The 17418-nt window shown below is 40.3% G+C and overlaps 1 protein-coding gene across 8 annotated transcripts in view; it reads right to left on the reverse strand.

Annotated features, from left to right (window-relative positions):
• Akap13 (A-kinase anchoring protein 13) overlaps positions 1–17418 on the reverse strand; it is a 370808-nt gene that overhangs the window by 17508 nt on the left and 335882 nt on the right. For all 8 annotated transcript variants that reach the window (XR_003846961.1, XM_029555684.1, XM_029555683.1 and 5 more), the window contains 10 exons: positions 15131–15256; positions 14903–15020; positions 13424–13672; positions 7478–7554; positions 6617–6798; positions 6428–6510; positions 4098–4292; positions 2494–2655; positions 1676–1749; positions 1166–1210 (listed from right to left, as the gene is read on the reverse strand). Coding sequence is in view for 7 of the 8 variants with exons in the window: in XM_029555684.1 (XP_029411544.1) it covers positions 1166–1210; positions 1676–1749; positions 2494–2655; positions 4098–4292; positions 6428–6510; positions 6617–6798; positions 7478–7554; positions 13424–13672; positions 14903–15020; positions 15131–15256 (1311 nt within the window). In the remaining variant the exon portion in view is untranslated. The remainder of the gene's footprint in view (positions 1–1165; positions 1211–1675; positions 1750–2493; positions 2656–4097; positions 4293–6427; positions 6511–6616; positions 6799–7477; positions 7555–13423; positions 13673–14902; positions 15021–15130; positions 15257–17418) is intronic.

Consider the following 17418-nt stretch of genomic DNA (forward strand, 5'->3'; position numbering starts at 1 on the left):
TAACTGTATTAATTCAACTGTAAACCTAAAAATTTACAGCCAATTTTGAAGGAGATGCATCTTAGCTCTAGAAATTGTTATTGAGTATGTCAATGCTGTTGTAATGAAATACTTCTTCTGACTGTGTGGTTATTAAATAAATAATTAAAAAAAAAAAGACAAGAGAAGGTGCAAAAGACTTGCCGATTGCAGCTGCCCAGGAACAGTGTATAAGCCACACACACTATTTCCTACCCTAACTTCCTCACTAAATAAAAGGAAGTGGGTAGTTGTCAAATGGAAAAATCAACCAATTTTCAAGACAGATGGCAGCTCCCTACAGGACTCAGGTTCTCATTGTTTAGGGTGAGTCCTTGAGGGGACTGCTGTGTTTGGCCTCCTCTGCTAACAAACATAAAACAACATCCTCCATGTTTCTTCTTTGGGGGAAGTGGTGGTGAATTTCTCTTCATTTAAAATGTCAAAACAAAGCTCTCAAGGATTTAGGATAATACAGTAAACACAAGAAGAAGAAAAAAAATAATGAAATGCAAAGACCAGTCTTGAAAAGCACACCCTAAAAATCAACTATCACTGATTCAACACTGCTTACACAGAAATGCGTGGCTCAGCATGGGCTCACACTGGAAAGGGCAGTGACCCTGAAACTGATTCCAGCAGGCCTCAGGAAGAGGCTCAGTGACAACAGTGCTCCAGGGAAGGAAGGTGCAACCCATAGCTTATTTCAGGGGTTTGATTCCCTATAGGGAGGACACTAGGCTCCCCTGTACAAAAGCAAGTGTTAAGAGATGCAAGCACAACAAGGATAAGAAATTACTATAGAGAATTAGCCACAAGTTTATTTCCAATGCTGTAGAGACCTGTGGCCTTTGGGATCCTTTGTACTACAGGAAAAGCTGCTACAAATTCAACCAGGTGGACACAGACTGAAGAAGCTGCCAAGGGAGCTCCTCAGCTCTAAAAGCAAGAGACATTTTAAGTACAGAGAATCAGAGGTCTTTATTCATAGTTAGCAAAATTCTGGCAAATCAGTGCTTTAAGCCAAGGAAATGGACAACTGTACTCTTCAGATATACAGATTATAGCCATATGTTTTAATAGTAAAACAAAAATGATTTTCTTAACCTAATAAATATAGAGTCTCTATAGCTCATGAATTCCTTACCTCACTGTTTCTTTTAAGCATAAATACCAGGTTAGCATTTCCACCCTACAAAAAACAACAAAAAAATGCATTCAATAAATGAAGATCTTGATGCAAAAAAAAAAAAAAATCATACTCAATGTGTTTCTAAGTTATGCTGTTCTTTCCTGTTTTCCTTCTTTTCTATCATAGCATCTCCCTTAAGGGCAGAGAAGATCTGGAGTTGAATTAGTTGCTACTGAAGCCTTAGAACAGGATTAGGATGGTTTGCGCAGCACCAAACACTGTTTTAATGCCCTGTCAGGGTATGACAGAGTTGAACTGTAAAAAGAGAATTCTAAGCCAGAAGGCCCAAAGTACCAATAATGAAGCATTGTCAACTGTACAATTTGCTTTAAAACATGTGCTTTGTCCTGAAAAGGAAGGCTATTTTATTTTAAGTGGCAACCACCTATCTGAAGCATATCAAAGCAGAATACTTCTAAAAGGTAGTGAACATCAACGAGGTTCTCAGATGTGAGACAAATGTACCTTTTTAAGACCACTATCCGATTCTGTTCTCCTAAGATCTTGGCTATCATCACCTTCTTCTTTCTCACCACCTCCTAAACAAAAAACAAACAAGTATGTTTTTAATTTTTTTAAAGTTGCATAATAGGACAAACCATCCCTTATAAGATACTTGGGACCAGAAGAGTTTGGGCTTAAAATTTTTATTTGGCTGCACATGATGGCACCACATGCATACAATGCTCATGAGGTCAGAAGAAGATGTCACATCCCCTGAAACTGGAGTTATGGACAGTTGTCAGCCGCCATGTGGGTACTGGGAACAGAACCCGGGTCCTTTGGAAGAATAGCCAATGCTTTTAACTGCTGAGCCATCTCTTCAGTCCAGACTTCAGACTTGAATATATGCAATAGTAAGATACTTAGAATATAGAACCCATGTCCAAACACAAAATTCATTTAATCCTTCATAGATATCTTTATACACAGAGCCTAAAAGTCATTTTAGGATGCATATGTTCTGACTGTAACTTTGTTAAGTGTGGAGTTTTCACTTGTGACACCTGTCAGTGCTCAAGAAGTTCTGGAATTTGGAGCATTTTGTATTTCAAATTTTCAAATTAGAGATCTTCAACTCCTTTGGCTATATATAGTTTGGCTGAGATAAGGAAGGGAAAAAAAAAAAAAAAACTTTTACTACCCCAAATGAACATGATTCTGACAAGAGTTCTTGAGTATCTGAGAACCTCATGAAGACATTTATTGATTAAGGAACAGAAGAGATGGAGCTACCAAAATCCAGGTCACTGTTAGCTGCGAAGGAATCATGGAAGGCTCACCTTTGGAAGCATTCATCTGATGGCTGTCAAATCCTCCAAAGGTCTCTGCTCTCCGGGGCAAAGAAATGGGGCCAGCCATGACTTCTTGCTCAATGGGGCTGCTGATGGCCTGCCCAAGTGTGCCACCCAGACTTCCACTCACCAAACCCTGAAGGATCTCCACTGGAAAAAGGGGAAGAAAATATGCAAACTGACATTGTATCTTTCAACCAAGAGGAGAAAATGTCACAGTAACACATGATACATATAGGGAGCAGAAGAGAAAATTCCCTCAAGTAGGTAAATTCTCCAGTCTACAGGGTCTTGGGTCACAGCACCTGTTTTAGCTGGAGTCTATTGCAAATTTAGAGACAAATTTCACTCTTTCATGGATCTGAAAAATCTGAACAGGGTACAGGGAAAGCAGAGTAATTTACTGGAAGTGGCATGGGCTCTAAAGCTAGAGCCAATGGAGCTGAAAGGCATTTCCTGGAAAAATGGGCTAACTTGAGAACAGCAGGTAAAACTAGCAGGGTTTTGTTCCTTTGATAGCTGATAGTTAGTGGGTTCCAGGTCCTAGAGTGGTCTAAGCATCTGAATTCTCCAATCTAACTCCAAGATCTTCCCTAGGACAGGGTCCATGGAACAGAGACTAAGTGAGAGGGAAGGAGAGAAGGAGAGAAACAGGGATGAAGGTCTAGAGGGAATCAGGGGCAGAAAATCTCTTAACAAGCACTGTATTAAAAACAAGAATACATTAAAGTAATAGAAATGTACTATGAAGAAAGGTTTTGTGAATGTAAAAATTCCACGCAAAAATGAGCAACAGAAAAATACTGAAGTCAAACTCCCTATAAAGAAAAGAGATGGAAAATAAAAGGTAACAGATAATAAAAGCACATTAGAAACAAGTATACATTAAATAAGTAAGCCAAACACATTAAGAAAATGATACAAAACATCAAAGAACATTAAGTCAAAATTAGAAAAAGCCAAGCCTGGGTGTGGTGGCACATGTTTGCAATCTCAGCATGAAGGAGGCTGAGGCAGCAAAATAGAGTAAGGTTAGCCTGGTGCATATACAAGTCAGGAAAAAAAAGAGTTGGAAAAACCCATAGAACTGGCAAGAAAAAAAAATTATAGAAAGGAAAACTGATCTAAAACGTAAGAGCAATGTATCCAACAGAAGATGACTTAATAGGTTAAAAAAAATTAAAGTGTGTATCCCACACACATGTCCATAAAGAATAAATGTAATTTAATTTTTTTATTTATTATTTTTATTTTATGTGTATGTGTGTTTGCCTGCATGTAGGTAAGTGCACCCATGTCATGCAATGCCCGTGGAGGTCAGAAGAGGCTGTCGGATCCCCTGGGACTGGAGTTATGGACAACTGCTAGCTACCATGTGGGTGCTGGGATTCAAACCGGGGTCTTCTGCAAGAACAGCCAGTTTCTTAACTGCTGAGCCCTCTCTCCAGCCCCTGTAATTTTAAAAATTAAAAACAAAAAGGAGGGTACTTTTTTGCCCTGGTGTTTTATTGCATAGTAACAGCAGACAGTGGTAGGGGATGTTAGTGTGTGAAATACTGGATGAAGAGAGGGTAGTACTAAATGTAAATTACCCTCATTTATGGCACTTTTCATTAAAGGTCCTCCTTTGAGAGCCTCCTCTGTGTTGGAGCGGAAAAGGGCTCTTGGGCTGTGAGTTGGGGAGCAATCCTCAGGCAATGGAGTGCTGCACTCAGTCATGTCCCGGAAAATCATTTCCTTCTCTTCCAGTAGGAGAAGGATCTGCTGGTCCTTCTGCTGGAGTTGTTCTGTGGGATGAATGGAGAAAGGGATCTCATTGGCTGGTGTTTAGGATCACAAGCTAACTGAGACATGAGCACCACCTTGTGGCAGTTTTGGAAAAGTCCAAGACAGATGGATCTCATCCTGAAGGCAGGCAGGATGGGTTTCTCTTCTGTAATTTCTACCTGGAAAATTGTCCCGGGTTCCTTTTTTGTGAACACCAGCATTTCTGACATAACAAGTAGTCTGCTTTGCTTTTGTTCATTATCTATTTCTCAACCTACCACTCTCTGGCTTTGGCTCTGCCTTTCTGCAAGTGCCTTCACATGAGTCCAAAGGGATCCTTTAGTTTACTTTCAAGATATTTCCATCACGGATAATTACTCCCTCTTTTTGAAACACTTTCCCTCCTGTGCCACCACGAGGATATCGGTTTCTTCCATGGTGCATTTAATCTGCCCATCTGCAATGGGCTGGCACAGCTGAACTGCCTTCTGTACCTGATAAGCTCTCCTGCTGGGGCTCTCCACTCACTGTCAACTGCAAATCCCAGCAAGCATTCTAAAACCCACTTTCTTTTCTGAATACTAGATCACTAGGTCCACCATCAAGTTGCCATCTCTACTAAGGTGTATTTTTTAAAAAATATTTTATTTATTATTTTTTTATGTACGAGTGTTATGCCTGCATGTAGGTAAGTGCACCCATGTCGTGCAATGCCCGCGGAGGACAGAAAGGGCTGTCAGATCCCCTGGAACTGGAGTTAGGGACAGCTGTTAGCTGCCATGTGGGTGCTGGGATTTTAACCTGGGTCTTCTGCAAGAACAGTCAGTGTTCTTAACTGCTGAGCCATCTCTCCAGCCCCAGATGGGTGTATTTTCCAGCCAGTCTACCTCATCCTTTGAGATTACAGTTTTGTCCTTAGCATTCTTCATCTTCCAGCTTATCCAAATGTGGACAGAGACTTCTGCTTTTTCATTCTGTTCCACCACCCATATCTAGTTGGCTAGATTTTTCTTTTTAAAATAGCTTTTGAGGACTGGAGAGATGGCCCAGCACTGGCTGCTCTTGCAGAGGACCTGGGTTTGATTCCCAGCAGCCACATGGTCTCCCTGTAGCTCCAGCTGGTCTGGAACTTGCTATGTAAACCAGGCTGGCCTCAATCTCAGAGAGATCCATATGCCTGCCTCTGCCTTCTGAGTGCTGGGATTAAAAGTGTAAGCCACTGTACCAGGTAGAAGGAAGATTTTATCCTTGTCATCCTAATCACAGGCCAACAAATTATATAAAATGCTGATCTAAACTTGACCGTCTTTCCCCTCCTTCTCATTCTTTAATGAAACAGAATGCTACCATTTTGTACAGTTTGCAGGACTAACTAAATTCCATGGGTGCTACATTTACTTCACTCTCAGTCTTATTTCTACACAAAGTACAGTCTTTAGAAAAGTCAACAGGCACTGAATGAAGAAGAGTACCAGGCCCTACATTTATACAAGAAGAACTACAATTTCAACACTTGGGAGGCTGAGGCTGGAGGATTCAGAACTCAAGGTCAGTTTCAACTACATTGTAGGACCTTGTCTCAAAACAAAACAAGGGATAAGAATTCTGGCTCAGACATTAAGTACCCACATACTTGATCTTAGGTTGTTTGACTTTTGAGGGCTCCAAGTGCCTCATCTACACAATGGGGTTAGAACAGTTGTCTTACAGGGAGGCAGACAAGCCTACATGAAGCAGTAGGTACTCACTAAGTAGTGATCCAACAGTAAGTGAGTTTCCTGAACCACCTCACAGTTCATCTGTGAGCACAGAACTGAGAAAGCCACAGACTAGAAAGAGGAGTAGAATAGACAGACTGAAGAATTCTCTAATCTCAATCTCTCTTGCTTACATTTTAACCTTACGTGATTACAAAATTTGGTAAATTCTCCCCTACAAGGTACAAGCATGTTACCAGGGTCCAAGAACACTGACATCAAGACCAGAGATTCCACATTCCCCAACTTTTAGGCCATTTTCCTTGCCCTTCTCTTCTGAAAACAACTTGTTTCTCTATTACTGAGTTGACTGAGACATCTCTGGGCTAAGGAGCAACCAGGGTCTTCAAACTTCTGCAACCACAGACAAAGGTGTCAGACCACTTCTAACATTTTACCTTTTAACTCTCGTGCTTTGGTGTCCAACATTTTCTTTTCTTCCTCATTCTCACTAGGAATCCCTTCATCTTCATCTCGGTTCCTAAGAGCCAAAATAAAGCAAGATGAAACAAAAAATTCCTAAGATGTCAATTACGTGATCCCTGTCCTGTCTATAGGAAGTCACACTGAGATACTGTTTCACTTACAAAGTGTTGATTGTATCTTGAATAATCTGAATCCAGCTGTTCCTTTCCTCTTTAGAGCTGGCGTGGACCTCTACCATCTCTGGATCTTTCACCCCCATACTGATAAGGAACAGACCTTTCTCCTCATGTGCCACTTCTCTTACAATCAGCTTCTTTAAGGAGATTACTGTTGATTTATGGTCCTGGATAAAAGGGAGAGAGCATAGTAAGACATGCATGCAGGACTCTAACTCTGGAAGACAACTCTAACCAAAGGTAAATGCAGACACTGTTTTAAATGCATACAGTTTAAAAAACAAAACAAAAATTAACAAAAAACTAAAACCAAAAATACCCCCACAAACAAAAAAGCGATCAAACTAGACCAAACAAACAACAAAAAGAAACAAAAGCAAACCATGGCAGCTTTCAGATAAAGATCTCATCACTCAACCTGGAACAAACAAGGTTCCAAAAGGAGACAACAATTCATGGCTATTAAGGTACTAGTCATGTTTTCTGCATGGTCAATCCTCCCCATACCCCACAAACATGCTTGTCTGTAGCACATTTACCGGCCCAAACTTGTGAGACACATTCTAATGACAGATTTCTATTTGGATCAAGTCATCAAAAGCTCAGCGTACTCAAAAAGATTGTGAGGGAACATAAAAATAATATTGTAGTTAGAAGAAATAACAACGAAATGACAAGAGTGTATACGAAATTATTCCAAGAAATCTGTCCTCAGCGGACAGATTTTCAGAGGGTAGATAAACTCATAGCCATGTGATGTAATGCTAGCTGGTTACAATTCATACCCCCTCGAGTTGTTCTGAATTTGACTGGTTCTAAACAGAACAGAGTAATAATTCAGCTTACCAATGATGCAAATACATATTTCTGGTCTTTTTCTTGAAGGAAAACTAAAATGTCAGTGAGTAGAACTGCTTGAACCTCTGCAAAGTAGAAAGGGAGAAGAGAAAAACAACTACTTAACAGTGAACCAGTAAGAGGCTTTTATGAAAGCAGATCCAGCAATGCGTAGCAACCTGTGTTTGAGATCACTTCTCTGCCAATGGTACAGTTTTACAATTCTACGGGATTCCGAGTTGGTCCCTGGATTTTTAGAGGCATTTTATTTTATTCTATCTTTTAAAATGTTTTGGTTTATTTTGTTATCTTTAATGAACTATGCCTAACGTTTTACAAATCTTCAGATTGTTACAGTTTTGAGGAGTAGGTATAATAATTACAGTAATATGGGGCTGGAGAGATGCTTCAGCAGTTAAGAGCACTGGCTGTTTTTGCAGAAGACTGGGGTTGAATTCCCGCACCCACATGGTGGCTAAAAACTGTCTGTAACTCCAGTTCCAGGGGGTCCAGTGCCCTCTTCTGTCCTCTAAAGGGACATGGGTGCACTACACTTACATACATGCAGGCATAACACTCATGAAAGTAAAAAATATAGCAACAGTAATAAATACACTTTAGACTTCTCACTTAGAAACAAGAGGACAAAATGTAAATTCTAGATCCAGAATGGACATCAGTGTGAATTCTTTTATAATGTTGATGCATGGAGAAACGAGTAACTCACACCTAGTAAATCAATATGTAACTTTGAGTTTCACCTTTCTGGGAGGCTTTGAGGGACATTATTTGACCCATTGAGCTCTCTAAAACTCTGCAGTAAGTGTTGATAGCTGAGGACTCAAAAGGAAGACACAAAGTGACTAGCAAAGCAAATAAGTGCTTTTCAAAAATAGGGCTCATCACCATAAGCCTTGTCTTAGAAAAGGTTATGTGATCAGTCCTGAAAAGATATATCCTGTGTTGTAACTGTGTGTGTGGTTGTATGCATATGTACATGTACACAACTTGTGTGTCCTACAGTGGCCAGAGGTTGACATTGGGTCTTTTCCTTCATCACTTTCTCCATCTTATTATTTTCTTCTTTTATGAGACAGGGTCTCACTCAGTAGTTCTGGTTGACCTGATATTCACTATGTAGGTGAGGCTGCCTTTGAACCCACAGAGATCTGCCTGCCTCTGCCTCCCTATTGCTGCATTAAAGGTGTGCACCACCACGCCTGGCCTATTCCACTGTACTACTGAGATAGGGTTTCTCTTACTGAACCTGCGGTTGACATTTTGGCTAGACTGGCTAGCCAGTGAGCTCTGGAGATCCTCCTGTCCCCACTCCCCAGGGAGTAGCTGCATCTGGCTTTTATATGGATTCTGGGGACCTGAACTCAGGTCCTTATACATGCACAGAAAGTCACCCAAAAGACAGCTACTTACTAAGCCATCTCTCCAGTTTCCATGTATTGCAAAAATTTAAGTATAAGACTCTTTTAAGTATAAAGTTGATCGTTGGGATTTTCAAAAAAAAAACCAGAAAAACCCAGAGCTAATGGAAACTTCATTATTCCAAAGAAGTTGACCCCAATGGCAAATCCTTTGATTTCTTATTCCTGTTTTTCCCCCTTAAACTTCATTATATAGGTATGTTTTTATGTAACCTGTGTCAAGTTATTTCTGAAAAATTGTGTTAAAAATTGCCTCTTTAGCCAGGCATGGTGGCGCACACCTTTAATCCTAGCACTTGGGAGGCTGAGGCAGGCAGATCTCTGTGAGTTCAAGGCCAGCCTGGTCTACATAGTGAGTTCTAGGACAGCTGGGGCTACAGGGAGACCCTGTCTCAAAAAGACAAAAACAAACAAACAAAAATTAAAAAAAAAATTGCCTCTTTGGAAAAAAAACCCCACCAAAATTGCACTTATCTATATCTATATCTATCTATCTATCTATCTATCTATCTATCTATCTATCTATCTATCTATCTATCTATCTGAGTAAAATTGAACTTCAACAGATGACAAATAGCAACCTTTAGCAACATACTACATGAAATACTCAAAGTTGTCTTATTTTTGTCTTCCCAGTGTTAGGGATGAAACCTTGGGCTTTATGCATGTCAGACAAGCATGCCACCTAAGCAGCATCCGCATCCCAACTTCTGATTATAGTACTGGGAAACGGCAGCCAGAAAAGCTGCCTAGAAGTGATTTGAAGCAATACTTCAGAGTAACAAAGCAGAGACTTCCTCACTTCCCTACAGAAGATGCTGTTGGGGTGAGGATGTAGCTCAGCTAGCAGAGGGCTTGCCTAGCATTCATGAAGCTCTGGGTTGGATCCCCAGCACCATATAAAACTGGTGCAAACCTGTAATCCCAGCTCTGGAGGTGGAGATAAGAGGATCAGTTCAAGGGCTGTAGAGATGGCTCAGCATTAAGAGCACAGGCTGCTCTTACAGAAGACCTGGGTTCAATTCCCAGCACCCACATGGCAGCTCACAACTGTCCATAAATACCCCAGTTCTAGGGGATCCGACTCCCTCTTCTGACCTCTGTGGACACTGCATGACATAGGTGAACTCACATACATGCAGGGAATACATTCATACATGTAAAATAAAAATAATAAAATTTAAAAAACAGGGTTCAAGGTCAACCTCAGCTATCTAGTGAGTTTGAGGCTAGCCTGGGTTACCTAAGACCTTCTCACCTGCCTTCCTCTTGCAAAAACCCAACCCAACCCAACCCAGAGGTTTAAAACAAAAAGATTAAGACAATCCATCTGTTCCAGTTGGCTTTGTCAACTTGACACAGTCTAGAGTCATCCAAAAGGAAAGCTTCCATTGATGAACTGCCTAGATCAGACTGACTCATGGGCATGTCTGTGGGGGCGTGTCTTGATTATTAAAAGATATAGGAGGCTTTAGCCTACTGTGGTTGGTACCATTTCCTGAACAGGTAGTCCTGGGCTGCACAAGAAAGCTACCTAAGCTTGAGTCTGTCAGTAAGCCAGAGAAGTGAGGCAGCAAGCAGCATTCCTCCATGGTTTCTACTTCAAGTTTCTAAGTACCTGCCCTGTCTTCTTCCAAGGATGAACTGTGACCTGGAAGCTGAGCGCCAAATAAATCCTTTCCTCCCCTAAGTTGCTTTTGGTAGGAGTGTTTTATCACAGTAACAGAAAGGAAACTACAACACTTCCATAGACATGTCCGGCTTCAAAGAATACAAGGGCCGGCCTTCAGCTGCCACAGGTGGTGGTAGTCAGCTTCAATGGCCTTCTCTTCTCTCCATTAAAACAAAATCATGGGTGGAACAAAAGGTAATGGGAAGAGGTAAGATAAAGACAAAATATCGGTTTTCCTCAGATGCAGATCAGGATTTAGTTATTTTATATACAACCAAGCAGGAGGAGGTGGTGGTGGGGCGAATGAGTAAAATACAGTGTATATGAAAATATAACGAAACCCATTATTTTGTATGCTTAAGAGAATTAACTTAAAAGCAACTCAAGTTTTGTATGAATTAGCATAGCCAAAATAAATTGAGTATAAACTGTAGAACAAGACACAAAAAACAAAACCAAGGGGCTGGTGTGTAGCTCAGTGATGTCTAATACTCAAGAGGCTCTAGGATCTACCCCCACCCCCACTTTTCAAATGGAGCAAAACAAACAAATTAACATTTCTAATTGGATGCAGGAACTTAAAAAAAATTCATAAACTCATGCTGACTAATCCAATCCTCTAGGCTAACAAAGGGACATTTTCTTTTACTTCCTCTTAAGGACAATGTGGCTTCACCGAACCATCTTTCCCTCTGGAAAGCAAAACTTATGGTTCCTTGGAAAAGGATGGGCTGATTTATGTAGCCCATCTTGCTTTCTTCTTCAACCTCTGCCACAACTAGGATTCCTTTTCCCTGGAACTCACTGCAAAGCTATGCATGAAACAAAAGCAAAGGAATCTGATTCCCAGGAAGGTCTAATTTTTCAGACTATATGACAGTAATTTTCCATGCACTATCCAGTTTTAACAAGTGTATTTTTTTAAGTTTACTTTAAAATAATTCATGTGCCTACCAAAAATAAGTTCTAGAAACACAAGTTTCATTTTTTTGGATCTTGAGGTTTATATGATCAGTGTCAGTGGATCAGAAAAAAAAAAAAAATCCACCCTTCCAAAGAGTATTCAACATAGTACTGCCTGTTCTTGGCACAAGTTCACGTGGGGGCAAAAATGACTAAACACCAACCCCTATTACCCACTGCAGGCATGTCAAGCCAGAAAATCTATTGTTCTGCCATTGATTTGATCACAACTTTATTCCAACAGCTGGAATTTATTTATTTGGGGAATAAACTGTCATATAAAGGAAAGAATAATGCATTGTCTACAGGCAACAGGAGTTCCAGCAAATGCAGGTCCTCATGAGAAAGGTATTTCTGAACTGCCAGCTTACTTTTAAAGGATAGCCTCAAAGGACATTATGGAAAGGGGTCTGAGCTAGGGCTCTCAGACTATCACAGAACAATGGGGCCAAAAGGAAGGAGCCTTAATTTAAGCTCATCACAATATGGAAACACACTGCTGGCTAGTGGCCAGGGATACTTTAAAAATTATTCCATCATTCTTTTTTATGCTTCCACTGTAACACAGGCCTTAGTGGGTGCTTTATGAATCACGGAAACAGTTTGGATACGTTCCTCATACACTGCCCTACTGTTGTGTTAAAAAACAACATCATCATCTAATTCATCTCTTTGCCATGTAAAACCGTTCCACTGTGAACCTGTTCTTTGCCCCACAATAAGCAAGATTATCAACTCCTGACTCCTTAATTCTACAGAGTACACCACAGCAGTCAGACCCCAGCAGTTTCTGGTGTTTTCAAACTCTCGTCACTCTATAAGGCCTTCCTGGGAGGCCTGAACATAGAACTTTCCCTGGGTTCTAAGGTTCTCCTGACTCCATGCTTCTCCATGTTCAGTAACACCTTCCTTTTCATCCTGCAAGACTTGTCTACACTGCTATTCCCTGTTCCTCCTTCATTGGTACACGCATCATACTGGAGAGCAAGTACCACTTTCCTTCCTTCATGGTTTAAAGTCAGCTGCCTACCACTGTCTTCTGTACTACTGTTCTAAAGCATGGTGAGGCTGTGCTAAGGCCCTTTGGGTATTCTGACAGCAGGCACCTATAGGCATCATTACATCTCTGAGATGAGAAAAGCACACATTTCCTCTGACACAACAATGCCAGTGGGGCAACAGCATGGCTCTATCCTGCTCCATATTCACTGAGTCCAGGAGCCAGGCAGGAACACTTGTAACTGTTGGGAAGTCAGAGCTCACAGATGGGCAGGCTGCCCATTCAGTAAGGGTTTGATATAAGTAAGATATACTGTTAAGGAGGGGAGAAAATACCTTATACCTTCCTTCTTGTACACGACCAATGGAAAATGAGAAATTATAAACCAAATGGAGAATGAGTAGCCTTTTATGGTCTATTTTGCTTTAGAAAAAAGGACAAATACAATTATAAAGCAAATAATGTCTTGTTAAAGTGAAAGTTAAACTTGCCTTTCTCTAAGGTCTCAGAAAGTCTTTTGGAAGCAAGTGATACAGTTTCATCTCAAACTAATGGCCATTCACAATCCCACAATGGCTACTCATCTCTCTAGGGGATGTCTTCCCCAACAGTTACAAACTGTTACAATGTATATTAATCTGATTCTTGTTTTATAAGCTTCCTATTTGTCCTGAGTGCACCATTTTCTTGTATTTAATTAGGATTTTTAAAGTGGTCTCAAATTCCTCTTTTTGACATATAAATAACTAAATGATCCACCCCCCCCCCAATCTGAATATGACTCTAAGGAAAGACAAGGCAATGGATGAATCCCAGCTGAATCTGTATTTGCCTGTTCTTCCCTGGCACGCAGACGCAAATAAAAGCAGCTGGAGGCTTACCTTTCAACCTTCCTGTTGTACTTTTGAGAAACACACTCCCATCCCGCACCAGCTTCTTCCGTTTCAAATCCTCCTTGGCAAACATCTGCCCACTCTTCATCCTCATGATTGACTTGCTGTCAGTCTTTGTGTAAATCTCACCAAGACGTACTTTCTTCTCGTAACTTGCCACTTTGCTGTCCACAACTCCAATCACATCCTTCACTAGGCTTAAGGACTGAGTTAGGTCTTCTTGCTCCACTTCATTGTCTTGGGAGAAAAGCATAATTCTACTCTTAACGGCTCCTTGCAGACAAAATCATAAAGTGGGGGAGTCCTACGTTCTTGTTCCACATCATTACACTCCCTTTTTAGTTATGCTTTCACAATGAAGCTAAGACACCAGGCTACATGGCTATCTCTCCTACTGACCTAAGTTTAATTCCAAAAAGAAGTTCTCAATGCTATGGATAACATACATCTATATGCTCCAAAATAAATCAAATGTTTTAAAGAGAGTGAGTGAGCAGCAGAGAGAGTAACAAGTTATTATTTGCATCTATGCCTAATTTTTAACGCTAATGCTTCATAATCTTTAATTGCCTTAGAGATGGATTAGTTGGGAGAAACAAGTACATACTAACCAAATGAAAGTGGGACAATTCTAGCACTTATGGGAAGAAATGTTAGTCAATCCAATGTTATGGAAACAGAATTGTTCAGGACATTTAACGCCTAACAGGATCAATACATGGTCCCTCCTTCTTGGTATCATCTACCCCAAGTCTAGAGATCTAACATTCCAAATTGTTTTATTTTTCCCTCTAGTTCTGGTAATTAAACCCAGGGCTTTGTACATACCAGGGAAGCACTCTAGCAGTGAGCGAGCGGCATCTCTAACTTGCTTTTAATTTTTTATTTTGAGACAAGGTCTTACTAAGTTGCTCAGGTTGGAACTGAACTTGCTCTGCAGCCCAGGCAGGCCTTGAACTTGCAATCCTCCTGTCTTAGCCCACCATAGGTAGCTGGGATAACAGGTCCAGCTTATTAAAACTTTATTAAAAGTTTTTACTCAAGAAAACAGTTTTATCAGCCAGGAAGAGTTTATATGCCTATAATACCAGGACTTAGGAAGCTGCAGCAGGTGGATCATGAGGGTAGGTTACATAGTGAGACTTGGCCTCAAAAAATCAAAACAAAACAAAAATTGCAACAAAATAGTCATGAAACATTCTCTATAACAAAACATAGGTGTTAGGGGAGGACTGTTGTCAATTTGAGCCCAGCCTGGGCTACATACCTAGTTTTAGGTTAGACTGGGCCAGAGTTAGATCTCATGTCAAAAACAAACAAACAAACAAACAACACAAAGATAAAGGCAAGCTCTCTTACAGGCCTGCTAGAGTATGTGACACAGCTCTGCTCTGTTGGTCTCTTGGGCTATCTGGCACCTAAGAAAAGTCCACGAATGTACACGGCTGAAATTTACAAGAGACTCACCTTTGGTACACTGCAATAGCCTTTGGAATAAAACTGGGTACTTGGTGATCCTCTGGGTTACAAGTAATATGCACTCTGGAATTCCGAGCCTCCTTACTACTGAACTGCTCATCTTCTTCTGCAAGGGAGTGAACGAACTGTTAGGAGCTATGTGAGGAAGAAGGCTCTAGCCAAAATGTAGTATGACTATTGTTCTTGACAATGAATGCTTTTGTTTCATATCAGTACCTTCACAAAGGCCTGGAAACGCTTATCCTTTGTATAGAGGTCTTTGAAGTAGTTGACAGACTGATTGTGCTGTCCACAAAACTTGCCGTATGTCTTCTTTAAGCGTTCTGCATTCTCACCTGAAAACTGCAGGGCAGAAAGAACAGTAGTAGTTAGACCACAATTCAGGGTACAATTCTGTAGGTTTCCAGTCTGTTTGTAAAAGCTGAGAGTGTTTCATGGCAAATTCCCTCAAATGATTAAGCTGGTACAACTCCTTTGGAAAACAGTTTTGCATTTCATCAAAAGGTTAAACATTGAGATCTTGTAAGACCCAGTAATTCCACTTCTAGGTATGTGCCCAAGAGAAATAAAAACATTTAGCCACACAAAAACTTGCATATAAATAGCCAGAGCAGCATTATTCATAATAGCTCCACAACAGAAAAAAACACAATTATCCATCAAGATAAATAAAATATGATACCCATACACTGGAATATTATTCACTTTTAAAAAGGAGTAAGGCAGCTAGGCATGGTGGCACACACCTTTAATCCCAGCACTCCGGAGGCAGAGGCAGGTGAATCTCTGTGAGTTCCAGGCCAGCTAGGGCTACAGGGAGAACCTGTCTCAAAAAGACAAGAAAAAAAAAAAAAAAAGAGGAGTAAGGTACTGTTACATGCTACAATTCTGAAGACCTATGAAAGCATTAGACCAAGTGAAAAAAAACCATTCACAGAAGGCCACAAATTACTTTATTCCACTTATACAGATTGTCTAGAGAAGGTAAATCCACATAACAGAAAGTACACTATTGGGTGCCCAGAACTGGTGTAGTCTGTATTGGGGTAGTATGGAGAGTGACTACTAGTGAGTGTGAGGTTTCCTTCTGGGGATATGAAAATGTTAAAATTCACTGTGGTGATGACTGCACAACTGTGAACATACTAAAACCAATTTAGTTGTAGGTTTTTGTTTTATCTGTTTATTTTTTTTGAGATAGGGTCTCCTAGCTGGTCTGAAACTCATTATGCAAACTAAGCTAGGTTGCCTCTGCCTCTTGAGTGCTGGGATTAAAGGCATGAGCCATGATACTCAGCTGGCTGTATGTCTTAAATGAGTTTGTTATACATTATATATATATATATATATTAAAGCCAAAACCAGAAATACTCATGTACTGTGATGTAAGAAATGCAAATGTGTTCTAACATCCACTTGTCATGAACATAGTAATGAACAAACAGAATCATCACAAGTTTTTAAGACAGCCTTAAAAACCTGTCCACAGTAAGTCACCTGCCTACGTGTAAGTCCCTCATTACAACCCACAGGCCTCCATCTAGATGAAAAAGAAAAAGAGTACTACGAGTGAGTAGGGAAAATAATAAGATTGTTTTTGCAAGGCTTTGGATTTAATCTCTAGCACACACAAAACAAAGTTAGAGAACATCACAAACACGATCATTTAGGGATCTGATTATCCCACTCACTCAGGCAAGCACTTCTTAGTATATTATGTATGACCATTAAAGAACCCCAAATATATGTAATCTTATAGGTTCATCTGAGGATATGTTGGCCTTAGAATAAGTCAACTAGTTTCTGCATGGGATCTATCTGATACATGCCAGGAAGTGCTGACTTCCTGTTATACAAATTTATCCTTGTCAAAAAAACATGCAAAGGGTCCAGGGTAGTTCTTCTTTTCTGCACTCACCAATGGCGAAGTAGAAGCAGAAAAAGTGTAAGTTATCTGCTACTACCATAAATCAAGTGCCCTAAATAAGGTTGATTCCATCACTGGCATACAGAGTGCAAATGAATACTATAGAACTAAGGTTTCATTTCCAATATCTAAGACCTTACTGGGGTAGTGTAAAAATACAAGGAGCTACAGATGATAAGTCAAGGTGCGAGGAGGTACCTGTGCAGGTCCTCAGGGCAGAGAGAAGGCAGAAAAAGAGAAATTGAAAATGTTTGGAGAAGAAGTTTGGGGAAGAAAGGTCTTCGTTTGTAGAGCCCCATTTTAGGCTCTATCTGTTGCAGGATCATGTGAGTCTGCATTTGGCAAATCCAAGTACCTCACATGAAAGAGAAATGTCTAGTCCCATGTGGGACAATACTCTTGTCTCTTAAGGTTACACTAGGAACATTTCCTTTTTCAAAAACACTTTTTAACTGAGCTTCTTTAGAGTGGGACTGAAACCAAATATTGATGAAAATACTAACACATTTTATGAAGTATTTCAAAAATAGCCTACTGATAAGCTTCAGCTAGATTTAAGACATATGAGATACTTTTC

The sequence above is a fragment of the Nannospalax galili genome, unplaced genomic scaffold (genome assembly GCF_000622305.1).
Source record: "Nannospalax galili isolate Female #2095 unplaced genomic scaffold, S.galili_v1.0 scaffold63, whole genome shotgun sequence".
Lineage (NCBI taxonomy): Eukaryota > Metazoa > Chordata > Mammalia > Rodentia > Spalacidae > Nannospalax > Nannospalax galili.